Genomic DNA, 20,768 nt, shown 5'->3' with positions numbered 1-20,768 from the left:
TGATATCACCATGCCAGCGACTCGGTGGTGTGGTACACTTTGTTACTGTGCTCTGCTATCCTGGTTTCACAATCCGCTTGACTGTCTGTTATTGTGACTCACAAGTTGCCACACTGGCATCTACCAGCTAGTAGCTGTTAATGTAACACTTCATGGTGGCTTCCGCACTACTTCTCATTCTACATCTACATGATTACCCTGCTATTTGTAATAAAGTGCCTGGCAGAGAGTTCAATGAACCATCTTCAAGCTGTCTCTCTAGCGTTCCACTCTCGAACGACACACGGGTAAAATGAGCACTTAAATTTTTCTGTGCAAGCCACGATTTCTCTTATTTTATTGTGATGATCATTTTTCCCTTTGTAGGTGGGTGCCAAAAGAATGTTTCTGCAATCAGAGGAGAAAACTGGTGATTGGAATTTCATGAGAAGATCCCGTCGCAACGAGAAACACCTTTGTTTTATGACTGCCACTCCAATTCACGTATCATGTCTGTGACCCTATCTCCCCAATTCTGCAATAACACAAAACGTGCCGCCCTTCTTTGTACTTTTTCAATGTCATCTGTCAATCCGTTACTCCCGCCTGATGCGGATCACACACCACACAGCAGTACTCCAGAATAGGATGGACAAGCATGGTGTAAGCAGTCTGTTTAGTAAACCTGTTGCACCTTCTAAGTGTACTGCCAATGAATTGCAATCATTGGTTTCCTCTTCCGACAACATTATCTATGTAATCGTTCCAATTTGGATCATTTGTAATTGTAATCCCTAAATATTTAGTTGAATTTACACCCTTCAGATTTGTGTGACTTGTAGCATAATCGAAATTTAGCAGATTTCTTTTAGTACTCTTGTGAATAACTTCACACTTTCTTTATTCAGGGTCAACTGCCACTTTTCACACCATACCATATTATCTAGTATCATTTTGCAATTCACTTTGGTCATCTGATGACTTTACAAGATGGTAAATGACAGCATCATCTGCAAACAATCTAAGACGGCTACTCAGATTGTCTCTTATATCATTAATATAGATCAGGAACAATAGAGGCCTTTAACACTGAATATTACTTCTGTTTTACTGAATTACTTTCCATCTATTACTAAGAACTGTGACCTTTCTGACAGGAAATCACTAATCCAGTTGCTCAACTGAGACGATATTCCATAGGCACGCAGTTTGGTTAGAAGACACTTGTGAGGAATGGTGTCAAAGCTCTTCTGGAAATCTAAAAATATGGAATCAATTTGACATCCCCTGTCAATAGCACTCATTACTTCATGAGTATAAAGAGCTAGTTGTGTTTCGTAAGAATAATATTTTCTGGATCCATGCCGGTAAGTATACAGGGTGTTACAAAAAGGTACGGCCAAACTTTCAGGAAACATTCCTCACACACAAATAAAGAAAATGTTATGTGGACCTGTGTCCAGAAACGCTTAATTTCCATGTTAGAGCTCATTTCAGTTTCGCCCACCTACGCTCAATGGAGCGTGTTATCATAATTTCATGTGGGATACTCTACCTGTGCTGCTAGAAAATGTCCCTTTACAAGTACGACACAACATGTGGTTCATGCACGACGGAGCTCCTGCACATTTCAGTCGAAGTGTTCGTACGCTTCTCAACAACAGATTCGGTGACCGATGGATTGGTAGAGGCGGACCAATTCCATGACCTCCACGCTCTCCTGACCTAAACCCTCTTGACTTTCATTTATGGGGGCATTTGAAAGCTCTTGTCTATGCAACCATGGTACCAAATGTAGAGACTCTTCGTGCTCATATTGTGGTACGCCATTCTCCAGGGCTGCATCAGCGCATCAGGGATTCCATGCGACGGAGCGTGGATGCATGTATCCTCGCTAATGGAGGACATTTTGAACATTTCACTTGCTCCGCCCAACATATTCCAAACCTACAGCCTCCTTACTATCACCATGACCAACTACGAGGGTAATCCCAAAAGTAAGGTCTCCTATTTTTTTTATAAGCATATAGATCTGTTTATTTCTACAATGGTTTACATCAGTTTACAGCTTGAACATTTAACTATTTTTCGACATAATCACCATTTCTGTCGATGCATTTTTGTAGACGCTGTGGCAGTTCTTGTATGCACATGTCATACCAGCTCGCCGCCATGCTGTTCAGAAAGTTATGAACCTCTTCTTTCACCTCGTCATCGGAGCTGAATCGCTTTCCGGCCAAATGTTCTTTTAACTAGTCTAGAAAGTTGTCCTGTTCGGCTGCAAGGCTGTGAACAAACAGGTGGGAAGCATCAACTCGTTGCCACATGTGGTCTTCAGTCAGCATGTGTGGCGCCCATCTTGTGCATACCTTCCAGTAGTTCAATGATTCCGTTAAAATTATGTGAGCAGTGCTTTGGGAAGCCTCAGGAACCAGCATGCAGAGTTCATCCAGGGTCACCCACCGATCTTCACGCATGCTTTGCTCAATCTTCAACACTGTCTCCTCAGAAATTGATGGTCTCCCGCTCCTTTGTTCATCGTGAATTTCAGCCCGACCAGCTGCAAACTCTCTACATCACTTACGAACATTTTTGACATCCACGCACGTCTCACCATACACTTCTGTCAATTGGCGTTGGATTTCAATTGGCACAGTGCCCTTTGCATTAAAAAACTGAATAACTAAGTGCAATTCACACTTGTTGGTAAAATTCAATGGGACACCATTCTCAACTGAGTGCAGCATGCGCATGTTTACACACAGCATGTGAAGCACTCTTCATAACAGTGTGACCAACTGCCACACAAACAGAATTCTGTACTCATAAAAAAAAAAAAAAAAATAGGAGACCTTACTTTTGAGATCAACCTCGTACATTCTCACCCACAATTACCTCATCTTCATAGGGATAATCTAGAAACAAATACCTGGTACAGCAACAGGCACTCACATGGCTCTAACTTGTACCAACCTATTCATTAGCTGGGCCATCTACATGAATCCTCCCTAACCTCCAAAAATAACAAACCATCACCTGGGTCAGATTCATTGATGACATCTTCATGATATGGATCAAGGGTGAGGACACACTATCCACATTTCTCCAGAATCTCAATACCTTCTTTCCTGTTTGCTTCACATGGTCCTTGTCAAACCAACAAGCCATGATCGACAATGTTACCACAATGAGATTTTTCACTCTGCACCAGAGTGTGCACTGATATGGAACTTCTATGTGCCAAACCGAGACTCGAACTCGGGGCCTTTGCCTTTTGCGGGCAAGTGATCTACCAACTGAGCTACCCAAGTATGACTCACAACCCGTCCTCACAGCTTCAATTCTGCCAGTACCTTGTCTCCTACCTTCCAGACTTCACAGAAGCTCTTCTGCGAAGCTTGCAGAACTAGCACTCCTGGAAGAAAGCATATTTTGGAGACATGGCTTAGACATAGCCTGGGGGATGTTTCCAGAATGAGATTTTCACTCTGCAGCAGAGCGTGCACTGTTCTCACCACGAATGCAGGCGTTTCATAACAGCTGTATACCTACAACCTGATATTTAAGGAAGGATTCTACAACGATTTATAAAGGATAGTCCCATCTCACACACTTCAGAAACATATTTGTATCTCTTGTTGGTGTTGCGAGACGTGATTGGAGTACGATAACAAAAACGGAAAAAATGCAAGGCAATGTGGAAAATCTGATTACCTTAGCACGTCATCCGTGGGAGATGGTTTTCTGAGGTAGTTATAGATATTTAGGTAGGAACCTTGCTTGGGAGGCAGAGTTGCACTGTCCGCAGATTTAATCGGCTTCTGTAACATGAGCCACAACAAAAGATATTATGACATGACAGGGCCAGTAAATAGATGCACGCAATTTACTTCTCTATTACACTGTCAAGGCTCAGTGTATCACAAAATATGACATAGTGACAAAACCTAATAAAAAAAATTAAATATTACTCGAGTAAAATTCCGTCTGTCGTACAAAAACATCAGATTAAAAATTGTCAACAATAATAATTTAGTTGGTTATACAGGTTGTCATACTGACCGCGACCTCCGGTTCTTGTTTCCACTCAGAATAAAGAAGTAATTCGTATAAAATGCAGTCGCAATCATCGTCACAATCATCACCGTATCTGTTTAAAGAGTTCTTCGTCATTGTGCTGCTTACTGTCACTCCTGTCTACCATACTTAATAAACAAATAACACATGTTCCAAAGTCCTTCGGTACACAACGGAAGACAGGCTTGTCACTGGGACAGTTCGACAACGTGTCACGTAAACTGTACTCTTCGGAACAGGTTTAAGTTCTCACGCGTATTTTATGTCACAGCTTGGAAACTTGAAGAGAATTCCACCGAGAGTATAGATTTTACTCAGTTCTTTACATGTTCCTTGAGTTACTTTTTAAATTTTTCGCTACGATTTGGGACATGGACTGCAATATAAAACATTTTTCTCTGTAAAAAAAGAATATTAGACTGTGATGTTACTACACGCTAGTATTTGAACATGTAGTTATCATAGGTTTACATTTAGCGACAGGGAAAGCATACCTTAACATTATTCAGTCGTAATTTGCGCTATGATAGAGAAGTCGTCAAACAATAAGAATTTAACTGAATTTCGTATCAAGAGAGTTTAAAGAAATATCTACCGAAGGTAAAGAAATACCATAAAATTTCAGCCCTTTTCGTCCTTTTGCAGCATTTTGAAAATTTTACGAAAGGTAATAAGTACTGGTTATTTAAGCATCTGATCACAAAAAATCCGGGTCTGATTCCCAGCCAGGTCGGAAACTTTATCCGCACAGTGACTTTATGTTGTATTGCCCTCAACATCATTTCATCATAATTGAAGCGCAAATCGCCGAAGTGGCGCCTAATAAATAGTTTTGCGCAAGTCGGCTGAACAACCCCAGATCGGGTTACCTCGCTAATAATGCCATACGATTGCTCACGGCATTGTCTTAGCCTGAATTTATAAATTCGCGGCAATTGTAAGCGCATTAGAAGCCACGACAGCCATTATCGGCGCAGACGTAATACTCCAGCCGCCGTTGAAGCAACAGCATACTTGTTTGAAGAATGCACTAATCAACAGCATGTAATAACAGTTGGATCAACGTATCCAGCAAGTGTCACAATACTACAAATTGGGGCAGAATCCCCTTCGAGTAATGGCGGAATCGTGGGAGATACAGATTTACCAGACCAAACGATATGACACAGTTATTGGAGGCAGAAAAGGTAGCAGATGTTACATGCGAAAAGACGATATCACTACACCAATAACGTTAGCAGGCACACTCTACACAACATTTAATAACTCATGGACTGTGAGCATTGCACTGGTAGTTTACGACTGTAAGAAAAAGGAGGTAACACCTGTACAGAGAAGCCAACAATTGGATCTAATTTGGCAGCTGCTTCATCTGCAAAAGAAGATTCGTCCCTACAGAAGAAGATGTTTAGTAGCTTTGAGCGCAGAAGAGGTCAGTCAGGTGGGACACTAGGTACAGAAATGAGATGAACCAGAATAGTTTTCAGCACCTCTGTTGGTTCCATTGGCGATATGGTGACATACCCATGAGATGCTCAGGGTCATAAAGCTACCATGAACGCTGGCGGCAGGGAGGTGAGCAAGAAAATGAGCTGATTGATTGATTTATTTATTTATTCATCCGTAGAACAATATACATTGCATGGATATGGTCAAATGTTTTTACAACATTTCTTATAAAACAAACATGTCTCTTTACGGTATATACAGCTCCTGTACTTAGTTCTACTTCTCTAATCATGTCAAGTTAAATTTGTTATGCAGTAAGTTGTTCATGAACATTAGTCTGTAGTTATTTTAAATATTCATCTGCAGTGCAATAGCTATTATCTAGTAAATACTTTTTTAGCCTTTGACTAAAGGTGAATGGATCACTAACTTATTTTATTTCTAGTGGTAATCTGTTGTACGATTTAATACCATTATATAATACACTATTTTGAGTTTGTGACTTCTTTCTTCTGTTTAGATGTAAACAGTGTCTGGATTTGGTTCCATGGTCGTGAATTGTGCTGTTTGTGATACACAGATTAATGTTTTTCCATATATACTGGTACATTCTGTTTTGATTAATATATTCACACAGAACATTCAGAATTTCTAACTTTTTGAACAATTCTTCAAAGTGTGCCCTGTTATTGCTATTTGTTACTATTCGAACAGCTCTTTTCTGTATCTTGAAAATATTTTTAATGTTTCCAGCACTTACCCCCCATAACATTATCCCACAACTGAGGACTAAATGCATATACCTAAAGTAGGCTACTTTGAGGGATGAAGTATTGCACACTGGTGCAAGGATTTGCAGGGCGTAACATGCTGAAGATAGCCTCTTTGCTAAAATTCTCACAAGCCCTGTCCATTTCAGCTGACAGTCTACATTCATCCCCAAGAATTTGCAGTCTGTTACACAATCAAGTACCTCATTGTTTACTTTCAGTGTAATGTCAATGATTTTTTTATTTAGTCGGAGTTTTTTACAGTTTGTCATTTTGACATTTAGAGTTACTTTATTCTTTAGTGACCAATTGTGAATGTCTCTGAGAGCTTCATTGGATTTTTCTATTAACAGTGTTGAGCTTTTGTCTGTAATCACTAGAGTGCTGTCATCAGCAAATAGTATATTTTCCCCATGCCTGACAGTCTGTGGGAAATTAATACTATACATACAGGGTGTTACAAAAAGGTACGGCCAAACTTTCAGGAAACATTCCTCACACACAAAGAAAGAAAACATGTTATGTGGACATGTGTCTGGTAATGCGTACTTTCCATGTTAGAGCTCATTTCATTTCTTCTCTTCAAATCACATTAATCATGGAATGGAAGCACACAGCAACAGAACGTACCAGCGTGACCTCAAACACTTTGTTGCAGGAAATGTTCAAAATGTCCTCCGTTAGCGAGGATACATGCATCCACTCTCTGTCACATGGAATCCCTGATGCGCTGATGCAGCCCTGGAGAATGGCGTATCGTATCACAGCCATCCACAATACGAGCATGAAGAGTTGATGCTAGTACTGTAGAGCACTGAGTTGCATGTCGACACAAGCACCGAAGTCAACATTACCTTCTTTCAATTGGGCCAACTGGCGATGAATCGAGGAAGTACAGTACATACTGACGAAACTAAACTGAGCTCTAACATGGAAATTAAGCGTTTTTGGGCACATGTCCACATAACATCTTTTCTTTATTTGTGTGTGAGGAATGCTTCCTGAAAGTTTGGCCATACCTTTTTGTAACACCCTGTATAAGGAAGACGATTCGGCCCAGTACACTTTCCTGGGGGACAATAAATATATATATATATATATATATATATATATATATATATATATATATATATATATATATATATATATATATATATATATAGCTGACAGAGATGATCCAATAGGCCTAGATTCTAAACAAGTAAGTGGCAGTGCTTTCTTTCTATGTCTGTTGCTACATGGTCTGTTATTGAGGAAGATCGTTTTGTCACTCTAGTTGGACAGTTAACGAGTGATGTTATGCCATAGCTGCAGAGAATGTTCACATAGGTACTACTAAGACCATCTGATTTCATTGTGTTGATGTTTAAATCCCCACATATGAGAATGTTCATTTTTGGACAAGTTACCTTTTCTAAGCTCTGATTGAGTTTTGAGAAAAAATGTCTTTATTACTGCTCGGAGATTTATATGTACAAAATACAATTAATTTATTTTTGACAAGCTGTTTTCTGTTATTTCAACTTCCGATAGTTCAGAATGATTTTCTTCACTTAATGCTATTATATCTTTTCTCATTTTAAATGTTATGCCTTTTTTCACAAAAATACATGAACCCTCACATTTCATGGAAATTATGTTATAGGAACAGGCCAGGTCATAAGATGTTAATGCAAAATATATACTTTCATTTTCCTTACACCAATCTTCAGTAATACAAGCAGTGGTAGTGTCTAGTTTTTGCAATTCTATTTGTAGTCGAATTATGTTGGGTGATACTGAGGGAATTAGAATAGGAAATGAGGCACTTAAAGTAGTAAAGGAGTTTTGCTATTTGGGGAGCAAAATAACTGATGATAGTGGAAGTAGAGAGGATATAAAATGTAGACTGGCAATGGCAAGGAAAGCGTTTCTGAAGAAGAGAAATTTGTTAACATCGAGTATAGATTTAAGTCTCAGGAAGTCGTTTCTGAAAGTATATGTATGGAGTGTAGCCATGTATAGAAGTGAAACATGGACGATAACTAGTTTGGACAAGAACAGAATATAAGCTTTCGAAATGTGGTGCTACAGAAGAATGCTGAAGATTAGATGGGTAGATCACATAACTAATGAGGAGGTACTGAATAGGATTGGGGAGAAGAGAAGTTTGTGGCACATCTTGACTAGAAGAAGGGATTCTTTGGTAGGACATGTTCTGAGGCATCAAGGGATCACCAATTTAGTGTTGGATGGCAGCGTGGAGGGTAAAAATCGCATAGGGAGACCAAGAGATGAATACACTAAGCAGATTCAGAGGGATGTAGGCTGCAGTACGTACTGGGAGATGAAGAAGCTTGCACAGGATAGAGTAGCATGGAGAGCTGCATCAAACCAGTCTCAGGACTGAAGACCACAACAACAACATTTCCAGCTGTCGAACTTTATTCTTTATGGACTGTATATTTTGGTTTTACTTATCGTTGTGGTTTCTTCCTCTTTGTGCCTGACATTAAAAAATCTTTCAGGTGGTATGGAGGCACTATTTTTCGACTGCTTGTTACACTATACATATCACCTCTAGCTGTTTCCCCTTCTTCGGCTGGTGGCGTTTCTGTGTCTTCTACTGCTGCTGCTGTTGTTGTGAGTATAGGCTGGCATGCAGTCGTTTCCTCTTCTTCTGTTGTTGGTGTTTCTATTTCTACTACTGTTGTTGTTGTTCCTGTGTGTGCAGTTGGGCATGCAGTGACTGCTTCCATGTGTTCTGGATCATTTGGTACGTAAGGATTTTGCAGGCAAACAATTATCTTAGCTATGGACGGTTCTTTGCATGATTTTTCTTCTGATGGCAGTGCAGTAGTGTTACAGCTCTCTTTTATATGATGAACACTATCTAGAAACAATTTAGTTCTCTGGCTGAGTAATGTTTTGCACTTTTTATTCAGATGCATTCCATGTGCTGTGAAATGCTTTGTCTCCAGATCATTTATGCTGAGGAAAGAAACATTGGGATTGGACTGGCAGATCTGCCTGTAAGCCGTGTTGGCCTTTTGGATCTCTTTGTTTACAATAGAGGATTCCATATGTTTATGCCTTTGTGGTAGGCCTACCACAATCACCTTTTGATCGTCTATTTTAGTTAATGTTTCTCTTAGGACAGTGATTGCAGTTTTGAGTTTGTTCTCGTACACATTACTGGCGCCACCTAGTATCACAAGACATTGATTTCGTAACACACGATATTTGTTTTTGTAGTCCTTCAAGAATTCCTGTAAACCAGCACCAGGTTTCACAATGCTGGTGATATTTACATCTAGCTGGTAGCTAAGCATTCCTGCAATCCCTCTACTGTGAGTATCAGCAAGAAGAACTGGGTTAATGTTATTTTTTAGAGTCATTGTTTAATGGTTTGTTTACGTTTTTGTTAACACAATCGGATTCTACTAATGTACTGTGACGTAGCTGTTGCAAGGGCTTTGTTATTAGCGATCAAGATTGGTGTACCTTATTTGGTTTGCAAGCCTCAGCAGTTTTAGATTCGTCGACTAAATCTAAATTCCGATCTCTATCTCCTGAAGGAAGCTTGAGTGCTTCTGGAGCAGTTTTAGATTTCATATGTTTTAGTTCACTGTATTTCTGGTTATGTCTTAGATCTTGAGGTAGTGTTTCGTGTACGTATTTTACCATGTTTTCGAGCAACAGGGCGCGTTCTTCTGACGTTTTCAAGTCTTCTTGTCATTCTTCTATCACTGCAACTTCACAGTTGGCACTGCACATTTCTATGGCGTATGAATGACCGTTGCACTTCGTTCCACATGCACACGAGATTTTATGTTGGTCTATTTTCGCGAGGCAATGCGAATGATACCATTTATGCATAATTGAGCATATTCTGACGCCACTTCACACTATTTTATCGCATGACATGCACTTCAGTGATGTTAAATAATCTTGATTTACGGAGCGATTAACTACAACTTCTACACGTGACGCTATCTTGAAATTGAACGTGGTGAGTAACCTATCTCACGTATCAATCCCATTTCATAGACTTCACACAGAGACGTGCGTTAGGACGTTACTAACATATAGACTCCTAATCCGACATGATCTTACTGCTGGCACGAAGCTGTATAGCGACAGGAAATTCCCTGCATGCAGGTCTTACGGCAACCAATCAATTACCAGTAGCCATGCACGGTAAATGTAGATTGAAAAAACTTGGTTAATGTTACTTTTTGTCATTTTAGTGTCATTGTTAAATGATTTTCTTGCGTTTCTTTTAACGCAGTCGGATTCTACTAATGTACTGTGACCTAGCTGTTGGTTTGAGCGGTTTGTTATTAGCGACTTAGATTGGTGTACCTTATTTGGTTTGCAAGCATCAGCAGTTTTAGATTTGTCAGGAAGCAGTCAGTGGATCTTTGTTATATCAGACGTCTCAGAGTCCATACTAGGCGCTGATTTTCATACCACACCAGAACTGATTTCAGCATTAACGTAGCACGGGACTGAGCGAGGTGGCGCAGTGGTTAGCACACTGTACTCGCGTTCGGGAGGACGACAGTTCAATCCCGTCTCCGGCCATCCTGATTTAGGTTTTCCGTGATTTCCCTAAATCGCTTCAGACAAATGCCGGGATGGTTCCTTTGAAAGGGCACGGCCGATTTCCTTCCCCATCCTTCCCTCACCCGTGCTTGCGCTCTGTCTCTAATGACCTCGTTCTCGACGGGACGTTAAACACTAATATCCTCCTCCTCCGTAGCACGGGGGAGGATGCAAAGTTCACCGGACTTGGATACGATGTGACGTCATTATGACGTATACACGCTACATCGAAAACGATAGAAACCGTATATCGACTATTCGACTTTTGTGAACTTTCGAGAGATTGTGACAGGGTAGTGCTGTGCTCTGAGCCATTCGTTTAAGTGTGTTTTGCCTTCCTTGCGTTTAAATTGCGTATTGTACTGTGTTTGAGTCCTGTTCGTTGTTTTTCGTTTGCTCGTCTCTAATTATGTGTTCAGCATTCGAGAAACTAATGAGAGAAAAGCTTACCATCATGGAATGCGTTGACACTGCATTCAATCATTTCATACGTCAGTCAGTACTAGACACTAACCTTTGGTTAAGATTACATTGAGAAATCCACTTCCCCTCGTATTTCATCTCCGGTCGACGATTTTTCTTCAACAATGTCTCATATTTTTCCTTTTAAGTTCGAAATTCAATCATTCTACAAATCAGTCATTACTGGACACTAAGGTACCTGTCTCTGTGGTCCGAGTGTAAAATTACTTGGAATTATGGTTGGTAAAAGACTATCTTGGGATGGAAATATAAATTACTTAGCTAACAAACTTGGATGAGTTCTCTTTCAGCTATATAAATTGAGGAAAAAAAGTCAGCAAGAGTATGCTGCTACAATCTAATATGTACTGACAAGACCAATTGTATGAAATCATACTAAAATGTTGATAATAAATAAATATAATTTTCGGCGTAAGCATTCAATACAACAATCACACAATCTAATCTGGTCAGGATATAAGAAGACTTCACTTTTTTACATGGTGTTTTCAGGGCCATGGTCAGGAATATTTCTATTAATATCCAGCTCTTTTGCTTTTATTTTGCTGCCAAACTGAGCTGTTTTCAGAGTCGCACGTGTCAAAACAAACCACTAGCTGACGATAGTTTAGAACCTCGTACGTTAGTAAAAGTCGATAGGTGTGTTAATCGGCTAAAGCGTGTATACGTCATAATGACATCACATCATACCCTGGTTGGGTGAACTTAGCATCCTCCTAGCACGGGACATAAGATAGTGAAGTCGTCAGGTGCGTACTGCGTGGAAATGCTGTACAGGCAGTGAGTGACCCATGTGAATATATTATTATCATCAGGTGTGTAATGGAAGAACTGTATTTGACAGTAAAACATAATACTATTAAAGCATTTACTATAAATGTTTTCGATATGTTGAGAACGATCGATAAATTTCGATACAAGGGCAGGTATATTTGTAACTTAGAAGAGCGACGGGTTCCTGAACAAGTATTAGATTATATGGAGAAATAATTGTAATAATTATTTTTGAAAAAGTATTTTATTTCACAGCTTCCAACTTTTAGGAGTTACTACAATTTAGAATTTGTGATTGTCTGCGTAACTGGGGCCTCGCAGTGGTGTTGTGCAAGGTAGAAGGGGGAGTGGGGAGGCAAGAGTTGTCCTGCTAAAGTGCGCATCATTTACGACGGCGGCCTAGTTTAGGTTCGTTCTGAGCATCTAACGTCACAAAACACAGTCAGCCAATGACCAGAGAACAACGTTGCCAGAGCTCGACTGCAGTGCAAAGCATGGACGAGGGTCTTCAGTTTTAGAAAAGTTCAGTCATAAATAAAATAATTGAACAAAAGTAATGTCTTGATACCAGAGTTTCTTTTATAGAAAGTTTGGAAAAAGCATTCTTTATAAAAATTGCTTCATATTCTATTAATTAAACCAAACAAGCAATAAGCCTCCTAATTCAGGCGATAGCAAGGAAGTGTTTGTATCATCCTCATGAACCACTTTTTCGCAATAAAGAACAGCGGTAATTGTTTATTTCCTATTGTAACGTGAGTAATTCAGTCATACCAACAGTGTTTGTCGGTATTTTGCATGATATTTTAAAGTCCACTGCATGACGAGCTGCGTTAGCCTAATGGTTGAAGTGTTTGGCTGCTAAGTGAAAGGTTCTGAGTTCAAACCTTAATATTTGCTTTATTTAAAAACAATATCGAAGTGTCTTACTTCATGAATTTTATTCGTTTGAATGTAATGTTTTGAAATTTCTAGTGGCAACTAAAATCGACCATACGGAAAGAATACACTATGGACTTTTACCTCTGCAAACTCTTCAAAATTTCGTGCAATGGTTTGCTACATCTAATGCTGCACAATAACTTGGTTGAAAATCGAAACAAAATTAAGTCATTTATGGGGGAAGGTATCAGCCAAGATGATGTGTAAAAATCAAATTTTTGGGCCAAATAGTTTTTGTGAAATCAAATGATACAGTGTGTCAAAGCAGTCGAAAGATCATGTGTCTGCACAGGCAAGCAGTGCACTGCTGACAAAATAGCGCACAGCGCAGAATGCGGGGAGCACGTCTCTGTAGCAGCGAAAGGGTTAATGCGGCCGTGGTGGCTCTACTTCTTAAACTGCGCACCCCCCCTAACCGTAAGTTTGCGAACTATACTATGGCGGTGCTACTCTCGGTGCGTGCAACTGGCAATGCAGCAATCTCCCACGTCTGGGAGGGCATGCGCGTACCACTAAGATAAAAGAATTGAACTACAGTGACGCTGCAAATATTTAGAACCATGGCAGCTGAAGAAACAACGGTTTTAAATGGCACCATATTGGTCGCAGATTTATTAATGTATCACTAGTGCAATTTTGGTTTGTCCCCCACTCGCCGAAACGATGCATGCAACAACGAACATCACACTATGACATAGAAAGACTCCCCAATTGATTTTCTTAATTACTAGAACTGTGGGAGTTTGGTGCAATTTCTGTTTCATAGTCTAAAAGACCGGAAAGGAAATAAATTACGACTACTTAAGTAATTTCTAAGTAATTTCGATCATACTCAGAGATAACAGAAATTTTAATTGAGTGTATTGGTCGTCTTGTGATCCAAGTCTTTGGCATAAAAGTTTTGATGTATTAACCTAAAAAGTTTTAATGATAGCTAAATTCTTGCTAAAGAAATTCATTTCCATACAGTGATACGTAAAATCAAAGGTTACTCCTTCACAGCATATGAATGAATCAGAGTGCTAGGATCTACACTGAAAAAAGTAATTAACATCTACTGGAATTTCAACCCAGCAACCATCCAGAATTCCATTCAAAATTAAAACAAGGTAAATTAGCTCCATCAGAGCATGGCGACCACAAGGAAGACAAGAGAATACTTAGCAACTTACTTCCTGAGGATCATAGACCGCACGGGATTAGTAGAGCGTTTCCTGCACGGTAAAGCAGCGAGTTCAGTCAGAGGGTTAGCTGCTCTTGTAGTGGGATGCGAAATAGAAGCGTCACCCATCCACCAGTGTCAGCCCAGTTTGCAGGTGAATATATGTATTTTGTAATGTTTGTGAATTATCTAAAGTTTTGTATTTATTTTTATGTTTCATGTACGGAGAGGGCAGTGCAATGAACAGAGACAGCATCTTCACTGCCGGGACCAGAGAGAAAATTGTTGGCCATTATACGCCACGGGTCGACAGCCAAAGAGCAACAGAAGATCCTGGAACTGAGTTGTTGTGTCGTGCTTCTAAAAACTGAAAAAATAAGAATCTGTAATGTTTATACAATAATGACGTCATAGAAAGTTTAATCAATTGATTTGATTGATTAATCTATTGATCCATTTCATCTACAGCTGTACAATGTGCAAGAGATATTTGGATTTTTTTTGTTAATATTAACAGTTTTACATATAATATACCTTCGTACATATAATATACCTTTGTACATAATAACACACATCAATATATCAATTAATGATGAATACTTAAATAATGTTGTTACGCTATATACAGAGAGATAAAATACAAATGTTTTTCTGAATGAGACTACATTGGGTAAACACACAAAAATTTAGTTTTGTAGGTATTCATTTACTGTGTAAAAGCAATGATCAACCAGGTACGACTTCAGTTTAGATTTGAAGTGACCAATGTTTTGTATGTGTTTAATGGTATCTGGTAAGGCATTGTATAGTTTGATACTAGGATGGATAAGGCTGTTTTTAAATAACTTTATGTTGGCGCTTTGAACATGTACATCTAATTTTTGTCTCGTATCATAGCTGTGTATTGTGTGATTTTTAGAGATGAGTGGTCTTTTTGTATGTAAGTTTTGCTGTAAATACATTATATTTTCAAGTATATATATGCAAGGAAGTGGCAGGATCATCCTTTTTTGAAGCAATGGTCTACATGATTTGCAATTACCTACCCCTTCCATTATGCTTACAATTTTTTTTGAATTTTGAATGTTTTGATGGCATCTCCAGAATTTTCCCAGAACATAATCCCATACCGGAGGGGAGAGTGTACAACTGCATAATATACACACTGAAGGGTGTTGTAGCTGGTACAATTTTTTAATTAATGCAGCACAAAACTAGAAGTACTTGATTTTTTGTTCATTTGCTCAATATGTGCTTCCCATTTCAAGTTTTCTTGCAGATGAAGTCCAAGAAATTTGGTATTGGCTGTTTTGGCAATTGTCTGTCTGGTATAGCTTTAGATCGGGTGATATCAGATTTTTTGTTTGTGCTGTGTGTATATCCATAGCTACAATTTATTCAGTAGTTTATTGTTAAGTCATTGTCATCAAACTAACATGTTAGCCTGTCAGTGGTTTCTTTTGTTTTTTACAAGAGTTTCTTCTGAGTTTCCTGTAATTAGAACACTTGTATCATCAGCAAATTGAAATATTTTACTGCTGTCATTGCTTATGTTTAGGTCATTTACATAGAGTAAGAACAGAACAGGACCCATTACTGATCCTCGTGGCACGCCATATTTAACAGTCAGTAGCTTGGAATTATATTTCCTAATGACATTGCCCTTTCTTGATCTGTTTTCACATACTGTTCCCTGTTTTTAAGATAAGAGCTGAGCCAGTGTTAGCTGTTCCCCCAGTGCCAAGATTTTCTAGCTTGTGTAGCAATTTGTCATGATTTATGGTGTCAAATGCCTTTGACAAATCTAATAATATGCCCATGGTAAGTTTTTTGTTGTCTAAAGCTATCAGTGCCTCTAATAGAAAGGAGTGATCTGAAGATTCGGTTGAGCGGTTTGCTCTAAATCCATGTTGAGATTCTGACAGAATGCTGTTTACCTCTAAGAAGTCTGTTAGCCTCTTGTTGAAAAGTCTTTCTAATATTTTTGAGAAAACAGAAAGAAGTGCCAGAGGTTGTAGTTGGAAACATCATCTTTGTTTCCTTTCTTGTATAATGGCTTTACTTTTGCTATTTTCAAACATGAAGGAAATGTTCCTGTAGCAAAAGATAGTTTATATGGGTGGGTTAAGGGCTCAGTAATCAAGTCCACACACTTCATTATAATGAAATCAGGTATATCATCTATACCTGCAGAGTGTTTCATTTTGAGACGTTTTATTGTAACCTGAACTTCTTCTACATTTGTTGGGTACAGAAAGATTGATCTGCTTGAGACTTTTTTCCCTGTTTCTGTATGCTGTTTTCTATTAGAAGTCTGTTGTAATGGTTTCTCTGTTTCATTTATAAAATAGTTATTAGACATATTAGCTACTTCCTGTGGGTTATTAATGTTTTCCAAGCCAGCCTTTAATACTATAGTATTAACTCTACTTTTGTAAGATTTGGTTTCTTTTTTTACAACTTGCCAGATTGCTTTGGTTCTCTTTGAAGCATCTTCTATGTATTTGTCATTGTCTCGTTTCTTTGCCTCCTTTATTATTTTATTTAAGATAGATTTATATTTTTTAAAAGTAACTATCAAACTCCTGAGTTGTGTTGTAGCTTCTTGCAATATTGTGAAGGTACCATTTTCTAGCACAAGATTTCCTTATACCACTAGTAATCCACTTGTTGCTTTTAGTGGTTTGCGTTGTTTTGGCTTTCAATGAAAAAGCAAGATCAAAATAATATTTAAAAATATTTATGAATGTCTGAAACTTATCAGAAATATTTTCTGTACTATACACTATCTCCCATGATTCTTGTTGGAGAAAATTCTGAAACGTTTGTACTGCAGTATTACTGAAAGTTCTTGCCAAGTGTGTAGTCTTCCTCATATAATTATAGGATGGATTAGTGTTTACACAAAGCTTATAGCCTGTGCATGATGGTCTGCCAGTCCAGCTTTTATTACAACTGATTTATATTTTGTTTTGGAGCTTATTATTATTTGGTCTATGATAGTGCTAGAGTGATTCGTTTCACGTGTAGGGGAGTGGATTGTAATCTCCAAATTTTTGGCTGTTAAAATGTTCATCAGCTCAGATTTTGAATTGCTTCGCTTATTAAAGTCTACGTTTAGGTCTCCACATATAAGAACTGTTTTTCTATTTGTTACTACTTTATTTAGTAAAGTATCAAGCCGAGTGTTAAATTTTTATAGGTGGGTATCTGGAGATCTATATAAACATATTATAATTAACTTCTAATAATTTCCAGGTATGCAGCCGGATCCCGTCGACATTCTGCCACGATATTTCGGCCCAGAGACGTCCGGCCATCATCAGGTTAGTACACAACTACTGAAGAGCCCAGGTGCAGTCGCGGTATTTATGCCGATTCTCGCGCACGTGTTGACATGCGCGGCATAGCCGAGTTGTACGTGCTGCCCTCGGTGGTGAAAGTAAAAGATCATCTAGTCATTGAGTATCGAATGACGCTGTCTATTCCGCTGTGAATGTATAATTTTAATAACAGGATTCCAATTTTTATCTAGTTGAAAGCCGTTGTCACAATTTATAAGATTATCGGCAAGATGTATTTCCACTGATTCCTTGATTACGGAATCCCAAAATCCGGAAACCGGAGCTAAAATTTTTGTTCCATTGTATTCCATTGAATGTCCCAATGAAATACAGTGCTCTGCTACTGCCGATTTTGACGGTTGCCACAGACGGGTGTATCTTTCATGTTCTGTACATCGTTCATGGACAGTTCTTGTCGTCTGGCCAATATATGCAGAGCCACATTCACAGGGAATTTTGTAGACGCCTGCTTTCTTCAGTTGTAAATCGTCTTAAACGGATCCAACCAGGGCCCGGTTCTTTGCTGGTGGACGGAAGATAACCTTGATTTTATTCTTCTTCAGTAATCGGCCTATTTTCGACGACACATTCCCGGCGTATGGAAGAAACGCAGTTGATTTAAAGTCGTCAGCAGCGTCCTCAGTGCGCTGCTTCTTGTTATGACAGTTGCGCATGGCCTTTCTTATTAGGCGTGAAGTGTAGCCATTCTTTTTAAAAACCTTCTCCAAGTGTTCTAATTCTGCGTGGAGGTTTTCATCGTCCGATATTACATGCGCTCGATGTATTAAGGTACTGAGAACACTGGCTGTTTGTGCTGGGTGGTGGCAGTTTGACGCCTGGAGATACAGATCTGTGTGAGTCGGTTTCCTGTACACAGAATGTCCTAATGACCCATCATTTTTACAGCATACTAGCACGTCTAGAAATGGTAAAGTGCCATCTTTTTCAATCTCCATCGTGAATTTGATGTTCTCATGTAAAGAGTTTAAATGATGAAGGAATTTCTCCGTTCCTGTGTGCCATGAGGCCATACAACAAAAGTATCATCTACGTACCGCCAGAAGACCGTAGGCTTTAAGACAGCAGACTCAAGTGCTTTCTCCTCAAAGTCCTCCATAAAGAGATTAGCTACCACAGGGGACAAAGGGCTCCCCATGGTGACGCCGTCTGTTTGTTCAAAGAATTCGTCATTGAATAAAAAGTACGTTGAGGAGAGTATATGTTCAAACAAGGCCGTCATTTCTGCACTGAATAAGTCACCAATAAGATGTAACGATTCTATTGAAGGCACTTTGGTAAATAGTGAGACCACATCAAAGCTGACTAACAAATCCGAGCTGCTAAGCTTACCTTCCTTCTACATCTACATGACTACTCTGCAATTCACATTTAAGTGCTTGGCAGAGGGTTCATCGAACCACAATCATACTATCTCTCTACTATTCCACTCCCGAACAGCGAGCGGGAAAAACGAACACCTAAACCTTTCTGTTCGAGCTCTGATTTCTCTTATTTTATTTTGATGATCATTCCTACCTATGTAGGTTGGGCTCAACAAAATATTTTCGCATTCGGAAGAGAAAGTTGGTGACTGAAATTTCGTAAAAAGGTCTCGCCGCGACGAAAAACGTCTATGCTGTAATGACTTCCATCCCAACTCGTGTATCATATCTGCCACACTCTCTCCCCTATAACGTGATAACGGAAACGAGCTGCCCTTTTTTGCACCCTTTCGATGTCCTCCGTCAATCCCACCTGGTAAGGATCCCACACTGTGCAGAAATATTCTAACAGAGGACGAACAATTGTAGTGTAAGCTGTCTCTTTAGTGGACTTGTAGCATCTTCTAAGAGTCCTGCCAATGAAACGTAACCTTTGGCTCACCTTCCCGACAATATAATCTATGTGGTCCTTCCAACTGAAGTTGTTCGTAATTTTAACACCCAGGTACTTAGTTGAATTGACAGCCTTGAGAATTGTACTATTTATCGAGTAATCGAATTCCAACGGATTTCTTTTGGAACTCATGTGGATCATCTCACACTTTTCGTTATTTAGCGTCAACTGCCACCTGACACACCATACAGCAATCTTTTCTAAATCGCTTTGCAGCTGATACTGGTCTTCGGATGACCTTACTAGACGGTAAATTACAGCATCATCTGCGAACAGTCTAAGAGAACTGCTCAGATTGTCACCCAGGTCATTTATATAGATCAGGAACAGTAGAGGTCCCAGGACGCTTCCCTGGGGAACACCTGATATCACTTCAGTTTTACTCGATGATTTGCCGTCTATTACTACGAACTGCGACCTTCCTGACAGGAAATCACGAATCCAGTCGCACGACTGAGACGATACCCCATAGCTCCGCAGCGACTGACAAAATCCTCGGAATTACGTATATGGTGGCAACACTTACCCAAATACGGCTTTAGTAGTGAGGCCAGATATTTTGCTATAGAATAGGTGGCAGCACCAATATTACACACTATTAATCGTAGTGGGGCACCATCCTTGTGTATCTTGGGAAGACCGTAGAGTCTTGGTGGTACTGCATTGAGTGGTCTCAATCTCTTGATAACTTGTTCAGGTAGAGAACAGCCGTTCAAAAGGGTAGCAGTTTTCTTTGATATTCGGCTTGTTGGGTCCTTTTCAATTCTGCGGTACGTGGAATCATTTAGCTGACAATATATATTCTCGTTGTAGGCTTCCCTTGTCAGAAGAACTGTGGCGTTACCCTTATCCGCAGGCAGTACGACTGTGGTAGTATCTTCTCTGAGGCTGCGGATGCGCATGTCAACACGTGCGCTAGAATCGGCATAAATACCGCGACTGCACCTGGGCTCTTCAGTAGCAGACGCGCTTCTGCCGTTGCTGCGGAAGGAGCTCCAGCCGGTGATGGCCGGTGCAACGGTAGCTATTGGGGTTTAGGCCTCGCTGACCGCTCTGCTCTACAGAGAGTTCCCTTTCGAAGCGCCAGTAGCGCTCGGTGGATCGGCGGAAGGTTGAGCTTGCTCCTTTTCGTCGAAAAGCCGCGTAGCTCGCGGAGAAGCTCACAGTAACTCGTAACCACGGTTACAAACCTGGCGAGACTATCTCGTTCTGTGCTAGGGTTGATCAGTGCCAGGGGCCCGTTCACGTCGGACCACCCCGCGTACTGTAGGCCACTTCTCTTCCTCCGCACCTCCCTTAGGTGCC

At 39.7% G+C, this 20,768-nt stretch overlaps 1 protein-coding gene across 4 annotated transcripts in view; it reads right to left on the bottom strand.

The window, feature by feature from the left end:
* Positions 1–4,229, bottom strand: part of LOC126272771 (NBAS subunit of NRZ tethering complex-like) — a 410,576-nt gene extending 406,347 nt beyond the window's left edge. Inside the window, exons 1-2 of one of the 4 annotated variants that reach the window (XM_049975911.1) lie at positions 4,042–4,229; positions 3,694–3,800 (exon numbers count right to left, since the gene is read on the bottom strand). In XM_049975911.1, the coding sequence (XP_049831868.1) occupies positions 3,694–3,800; positions 4,042–4,152 (218 nt within the window). In that variant the 5' untranslated portion in view covers positions 4,153–4,229. The remainder of the gene's footprint in view (positions 1–3,693; positions 3,801–4,041) is intronic. The other 3 variants (XM_049975912.1, XM_049975914.1, XM_049975913.1) reach the window with 3 other exon arrangements.
* Positions 4,230–20,768: the final 16,539 nt, after the last annotated feature.

The sequence above is a fragment of the Schistocerca gregaria genome, chromosome 5 (genome assembly GCF_023897955.1).
Source record: "Schistocerca gregaria isolate iqSchGreg1 chromosome 5, iqSchGreg1.2, whole genome shotgun sequence".
In the NCBI taxonomy this organism is placed as follows: domain Eukaryota; kingdom Metazoa; phylum Arthropoda; class Insecta; order Orthoptera; family Acrididae; genus Schistocerca; species Schistocerca gregaria.
This window is presented reverse-complemented; position numbering and strand designations above follow the sequence as displayed.